The 7,277-nt window shown below is 49.2% G+C and overlaps 1 protein-coding gene across 5 annotated transcripts in view; it reads right to left on the bottom strand.

The window, feature by feature from the left end:
- The window catches only part of FARP2 (FERM, ARH/RhoGEF and pleckstrin domain protein 2), a 73,891-nt gene extending 66,693 nt beyond the window's left edge, over positions 1-7,198 (bottom strand). For all 5 annotated transcript variants that reach the window (XR_012057462.1, XR_012057461.1, XM_030280578.4 and 2 more), the window contains exons 1-2: positions 7,069-7,198; positions 1,809-2,032 (exon numbers count right to left, since the gene is read on the bottom strand). Coding sequence is in view for 3 of the 5 variants with exons in the window: in XM_030280578.4 (XP_030136438.4) it covers positions 1,809-2,012 (204 nt within the window). In the remaining 2 variants the exon portion in view is untranslated. The remainder of the gene's footprint in view (positions 1-1,808; positions 2,033-7,068) is intronic.
- Positions 7,199-7,277: the final 79 nt, after the last annotated feature.

The raw sequence follows: 7,277 nt of genomic DNA on the forward strand, positions 1-7,277 counted from the left end.
ATAGCTGCTTGGCCACCAGTTTCTCTAACTGCTTTTTGAAAAATTATTGTGCTAGCATGCACCACCTATTCAGCAATGTCACTGCCTTTTCCTAATGCCTGCCCTCAATCCCAAGTGAAAAATTCCCATTTTCCATGACAAACAGCAGTAAGCAGTTCCTGCTATCCCAAAAGCTCACCAAAGAAATCAGGCAGATGGTCACAGTTTAATACCTCATGCCTGTTTTCTATCATTTGCTACCTTATTTAGCCAAAACTGAAAGGCAATGGAGGCAGTGTTAGCTGGACTGTAATGCCACAGCTGCTGACTCTGGACCTTTCTGTGCTCAGTGCTCTGAAGCTGACCCAAGGCTGACCCCTTTTCCTCATCACTCACAGCGTCAGCCATGAGGTTTCTAAGTCTTTCAGTTCCAACTGATCTCATAAAGAAAAGCAGCACAATATTAATTATGGCCTCAGCATGCTAGTGCCTGAATTTGGGTGTTTCTATGGGTGTCATAATCAGAAAGAGCTTTTCAGGTGAAGAAAACTAAGACAGCTCCTAATTATGATTAACACATACAACACAACAAGCTGAAAGCCCCATAAACCTGGCCTTGCACCGACTTTCAAAATTACAGAGCTGAGGGTGTTGCTTGGGTTTTTTTTTTTTCTTTTTTGAATCAAAACACAAAAGCAGCATCTATAACATATTGGAAAAATAAATAAAATTATCCTTCAAAAGAACCAAAGTCAGCATATTTTCTAAAAAAATATTCTAACATAATGTAAAGGGAAAAAAGAGGCTTTTGTGTTCTATGTGGTACATGAGGGATGGGTGGGTTTGCAGTACCAGACACTCTGTGCTCAAGTGGAAGGATACAGGCACAGCCTCACTCTTTAAAGAAAAAAAAAACAAAAAACAAAAAACCACAAAACCAGATTTCATGTCTGAGACTTCAACAGTTGGACAAAATCTATAGAAGACATCCCCAAATCCACTATTTCTTCAGAGTTCCACAGAAACCTTTTTCACTCTATTTGAAAAACCCTTTTTGAGTCTATGAAACACACTAAGGCTCCAAGTGGTAATTATAAATTACTGATTACAGTTTGATACTAATAATATCTGATAGCTGAGTATCTTCACTACAACACAGTTGTTTTCTAACAACAGTTCTCAGGCAAACTAGAATTAAACTCAAGAGGTTAATGCTGAAAATGTAACAAGAATTGGAAGGAAAAAAACTAGTTTCAAAGCAGAATCTCCCTACTTTGTGCATGGCTTCTATGTCTTATGGCACATTTCCCCAAGCATATTTTTAAATAAACATTTTCAGAAACACTGAACTGACACTGCTTTGGTGCATCCCTCCTAAAGCGTGCTGGCAATCAAAGACTTTCAAATAGGAGCAAGTTTATTTGTAGAGGATACAAACCATTAAAATAATTACTATAAATCAGTAACTAAGGCAAAGCTTTTCTGCTCTCCCAGCTGCCAAATTGACAAAGCTGCATGTGGCTCAGGAAGCAAGACCATTTTGGCAGGAGACAGTTGGTGTTCCCCCAAAGCAAACAACAAAGACTCTCTTTACAGTATATGCTTGTATTTAAAGTCTGTTAAAAACACAAAACATCTGTTACACTTGAAAGATTTTAAAAAACAAGCCATGCAACTGATATCATTACTTGTAAGCAGGTAAATCCCAACAGGAATCTTCATTCACATATTGCCTCAAAATGTCCCAGCTCTCTACAGAGGCACATCCTTGTGAACTTTAAATTATCAGAGGCTCAGTGTACTTGAAATCAGGTTTAAATATCTCTTACCTCAATGTCAAGTACTTCCACTGTGTTGTCCAACATCCTGATTTTGACGGGGAGGTCGCGCTCGTGCGCTTTGGCAGGCGATGATGCCATGGCAGTCAAGAGGTTCTGTCCTGGCTCCAAGGTACTCACTCCTGAGGTCTTCTGGGCACCCAAACGAGAGCCCGGCGTCTGCAGAATTCTGTATGTTCCTTCTATCTCTCCCATCTTCCAACAGCAAGCAGAGTCTGTAGAAACATGGAAGGAAACAGCCTGAAAGATTTTACACTGATATTCTGTATGAAAATACCACCCACTGAAGCACTATAACAAAATCCTCATTTAACACTATTTATCCCACTAGCAAAATCAGTAATAAGGTTAATTAAACTCTCGACAAAGCTTGGAGCAAACTGGTCTAGTGGAAGGTGTCCCTGCCCATGGAAGAAGTTGGAACAAGATGAGCTCTAGGGCCCCTTCCAACCCAAACCATTCTATAACGACTAAAATCCAACAGCTAAGAAGGAAAAGTGGAAAATAGAACTAACTATTCTGAAGCCTGGTTAAGAAATGGGGTGGTCAAACTTGTGCCTTCTGCCCTCTCAACATGAACATTTTTATTTCTGAGAAGGTTCTTCTGCTGATAAGCCTCCTCCCACCAGCAGCATGAGCACTGGGGACAGTGAAAGGTGAGGCAGGTACCTCTCATGGGTACCCAACCATCCCATTGACTGCACATGAGATAAGAACTATTAACTTCCTGCACCCCCAAAATGATGACTGATGCAAAAAGCTTAACTGCTAGCAGCTCAGAGCCTTCATCAGGCACTGCTACAAGGCAACACAAAGAAAAAACTGTTCTTTCCCATTTTGTTCTCTCTCCATCCGTTACATCACTCTGTCAGTCTCTTTTCTTGTTCTCTGGCAAGTTAAAAAGTCAAGTGGGCTACCAAACAGTTCCTCACCTCACTAGGAAATTTGTGCTATACCCAGACTAAATCAGTGGGCAAAAATCTCAGTGACAGAGACTGACGCTAGTGAATATAGGCTGACTCCTACACGAGTCTTGCTGTCACAGCTGTGCAGAGCCAATCTTTAATTGGACATGGGGAGGATGTCCCTGAGGCTCTCCCCAGCTCTCCCACACCACCAGAGCAGGGGTTATATTTGCATGGGGAATCACAGCGGGGTCTACACAAAGGTGAGGCCTGTGTGCCCAGAATGCAGCACAGCCTCTGCCCCACGCCCACCTCTGGCACTGAGTATTTGGCAGCAAGGTGCAAGGCACTAAGCAGGAACACACAGGGAAGGCTCCCTGGGCCTTTTGGGTGAATTATCCAAACACCACACTGTGTCCCAACAGTCCAGAGTGTGTGGGTACTGCAGTGGGACAGCCTTCACATGGTTTCACATCCAAAGGAGTGACAGTTTATTGTTTTGTAGTAAATGTGTTTTCTCAGACAAGAAGAGGCAGCTCATGACAACACTCCTTTGTCTCTCTGTGCTCAGAGTAGGTAGGCAGCCTACTCCAAGGATTTGAACGAAAATCCTTGAATGAAAAACCCTATGTGTCCTTACAAATTAGTTGGAGGTGGTTTATGTATCAATTCTCACACACATTGAGACTGGTCAAATGTCTTCCTAATTTGCAGCCCAGTGCACTTCAACATTTTGGGGGTTTTATTTTTATACCTGTAGATCCCTGCAGAGATAAACTTATCCCAGAAGGGCAGACAGATGCCTTCCCACCTAATCACACCCACCACAAGATTTGTGTGGCCTCTGAGCCCCTGCAGAGCCCTGACCAAGCAGCAGAGCTGAGACCACCCAGAGATGCCACCAGCCTCCCAGCTGACAACATGCAACAAGAAAGTGTGACAATCACAGAATTATTATGACTGAAAAAAGTCCCTGATATCATCAGTCCAACCCCTAACCCAGTACTGCCAACACCACCACTAAACCACGTCCCTAGATGCCCCATCCACACATGCTTGAACATCTCCAGGGATGGGGACTCCACCACTGCCCTAGGAAGCCTGTTCCAATGCCTGACAAACCTTTCAGTGAAGAAAGTTTCCCTGATATTGAATCTAAATGTCATCTGACACAGCTTGAGGCCATTTCCCCTTGTCCTTGTTCCCTGGTGGCAGAGCCTGATCCCCCACTTGGCTGTACCCTGTCAGGAAGTTAGACAGAGCAAGAAGGTTCCCCCTGAGCCTCCTGTTCTCCAGGCAGAGCCTGCCCAGCTGTGCCTCATCTGACTTGTTCTCCAGATCCTTCCCCAGCTCCACTGCCCTTCTCTGGACATGCACCAGGGACCCAAAACCAAACCCAGGATGAAGGATGAGCTTAACCTTAAACTGGGCACACACTACCCTGTGCCCAACCTCCCAGTTTTGGGTGACAAATAATCAGAAAGTTTCTTTCTTATGGTGTTTTGTGTGTATTTTTTGGCTGAACTTCTAGGTTTGTGCAGCCACATTGAAAAACTTTAATGTCATAAATTTTAAAACCATCCTAACAACAAAATTCATCAGAAAGAGATACCCAGGTTACACCTTTAACTGCTATTCTGAAGAGAAACCAGAGATGTATCCCCTTGATATCATGTCCCTTATCAGGTAATCACATGATAAATTTTTGCTATTGGCATTCAGGAGCTGCCCAGGATCAGTTATACTCCTCCATAGGGCTCTTTATTAGCCATCCACTCTTAAAATTAGTGCTCCAGGAGCACTCATTCCCTTCTGAATAAACAGCTCCTGGAAGAGACACACACTGCCGTTACTCAAAAGGAAAAAAATGCAAGCAGCAACAGCCAAGGCAGCAGAAGGAACAGCCCTGCAGAGACCTCAGCAGCCTCTCCTCCAGCTGGAGGCAGCTGCTTCCCCACGGCAAGGCAGGCAGGCCACCCAAGGCCGGACTCAGGAGGAGCTCCTGGGTACTCTCTAGCTTTGGTCACCAGCCAGGAGAGACCAAAGTCATATCAAACAGAAATTGCACGTGTCAAAATCTTTCCCCACAGGTGGTAACAGTAAAAGTGAGCTCAGCGGCGCTTGACCTCATAGCCTACTGATGACATGTTCCTATAAATATTTATGCCAGCCAATATTAAGATTTTAAAGGCCAAACAAGCACTAGGCAGAACACAGGATGTGCAGAAGCAAGCATGATGCCCAGAAGAGCAGTGGCCTGCTGTGCCAGCTGAGAGCATCTCCCCCATGCCACATCCTGCTCCCTCCCAAGGCAGCCCACTGATGCCACCACAACTATTGACAGTCCCCAGATAGCCCAGTCTGCTCCCTCTGCCTCCAACACCCAATGTGTGAGGAGTGCTAACCAAGCCAAGCACTACTTCCAGTTTCACCACCAGAGCTGTATATCGTGTTTTAAGTCCTCTGATTACATATGACATTTCTGGACAAAAACCACAGTGTCATGGTTCAGAAAACACTTCAGTTCAAGGGCTGACTACACAAAAGGAGAAAGAAAATGAACTAGACAGGCTGCAAGCTCCAAGAACACAGAATTTCTACAGACAGAGCAGAACATCCTACCAAGAGCCTCCTGCCATGGGTGAGCCACAACAAGGTCTCAACAATGCAAAACTAAAATACAATATTACCACAACACTGGTGTTTTGGGATAAAAAAAAAAATCCTCCTTGCATTGCCTCTCTCTGAACTTGCTTTCACCTAGTGTTTATCCTGATAATTTCCTACAAACTGGGACCAGGAGGCACCAAAGCTAAATCTGCTCCCTGAAGTACAGTGACTGAATAAGCATTGCTCTCAGCCCTAAATAAAGGAGCAAACAAAGCAAAATTTACAAAATTTAGATAGCTGTATGTATATGTGTATATATATATATATTTTTTTTTTTAACTTTTTGTACCAGGTACTTTTTGAAAGAGCTTTTAAGTCACAATGGGTTTCATCTTCTACTTGGATAGAATAAACATATTTTTCAGAAGCAAGAAAGCATTTTCAGCTATCAGCAAATCTGGAAAGGCAGTTTATACCTGAGGATATGTAAGATCATAGAAACATAGAGTGCTTTGGGTTTAAAGGGACCTTAAAGTCCACCTTGTTCCAGCTCCCTGCCATGAGCAGGGACAACTTTCACTAGACCAGCTTACTTCAAGCCCCATTCAATCTGGCTTTGCACACTTGGATGATACCAATGGCTTTCAAAGGAACTCCTCTGAGCATGGTGTCTTTTGGTCAGCGGCAGGGGCCATGCTCCGTCCCTCACCCATGCAGAAGGCAGATCTGAAGTGAGGCCAGTTTCCCAGTTGCCAAGCATGAGCAGGGTGGCCCCTGCCTCCCATGGGAAGGGATGGCTACACACGGAGCAGCAAGGAAGCACAAAAAAGCAAATTTTCCTCTCTTAACTCTTTAAACCACAGCCACCCGTTAGCACTGCTATACTGAGCTGACACAAATGATGCACCAAGAATCCACCACCGCAGGTGAAGATTCCGAATGCTCGGTTGTGAGAGGAGCGACGTGCCTGCCTGCGGCCCGTACCTCAGGCGCCCCTACGACCCCGTCCCTCCTCACGGCCTCGAAGGGTTTCATGGCTCTGCCCCGCAGAGCTGCCCGGCCCCACGCCGGCCTGGAAGGAGCTGCATGGGCGGGGACAGCGGGGAATGTCCGCGGCCGGTCCCTGCCAGGTGAGCGGCGCTTCAGCAGCGCTTCTCTGACCGAGCAGCCGGGCGGACAAGACCCTCCCGGCCCGGGTCCCCGCACGGAGGCGGGTCGGGGCACGGGCTGTGCCGGGGCACGGGCTGTGCCGGGGGCACGGGCTGTGCCGGGGGCACGGGCTGTGCCGGGGGCACGGGCTGTGCCGGGGGCACGGGCTGTGCCGGGGGCACGGGCTGTGCCGGGGCACGGCTGCTCTCACACTCGCAGCCCGAGGGGCCAGCGGCGAGGCCCCTGCGGCAGCCCCCTGTGAAGGCGCTCTCTGAGCCCCCGGGGAAGCCGCTCCCCAGGCCCCTGCAGCCCCCGGGGGACTTCGGCGGGCTGGCAGAGCGCCGGCCACAGACCCCGCTCCCCTCCTCGGCCCGGCTGCCACAGGAGCGCCGCGGGCCGGGCCCGCACGGCCGGCAGCGGCGGAAGCGCGGCCGCGCAGGCGGGGCGGGCCGAGCCGCCGGCCTGGGCGCCGCTCGCCGGCAGCGCCGCTCCGGCCCCCTCAGCTCCCGCCCCGCGCCCGCTCCCCGCCGGGACCCGCGACCCGACCCGGTTCGGTTCGCGCCCCGGAGCCGCCGCCCCGCGCTCACCTCCAGGCCGGGCCCGCTCCGCCGCCGCCCGCGCTCACACCGGCCCCGAGCGGCCCCGCCCCGCCCGCCCGTGGGCAGCGGGGCCGGGGCGGGGCGGCCCCACCCTGCGGGCGGGTAACGGGCCCGGGGCGGGCCCCGCGGGCCGCGCTCCACCGCAGCGAAACACACAGACCGAGCCCTCCCGCTGCCCCTCCGCCCGCTTCGCCGAG

This window comes from Taeniopygia guttata, chromosome 9 (genome assembly GCF_048771995.1).
Source record: "Taeniopygia guttata chromosome 9, bTaeGut7.mat, whole genome shotgun sequence".
Taxonomy (NCBI): Eukaryota; Metazoa; Chordata; class Aves; order Passeriformes; family Estrildidae; genus Taeniopygia; species Taeniopygia guttata.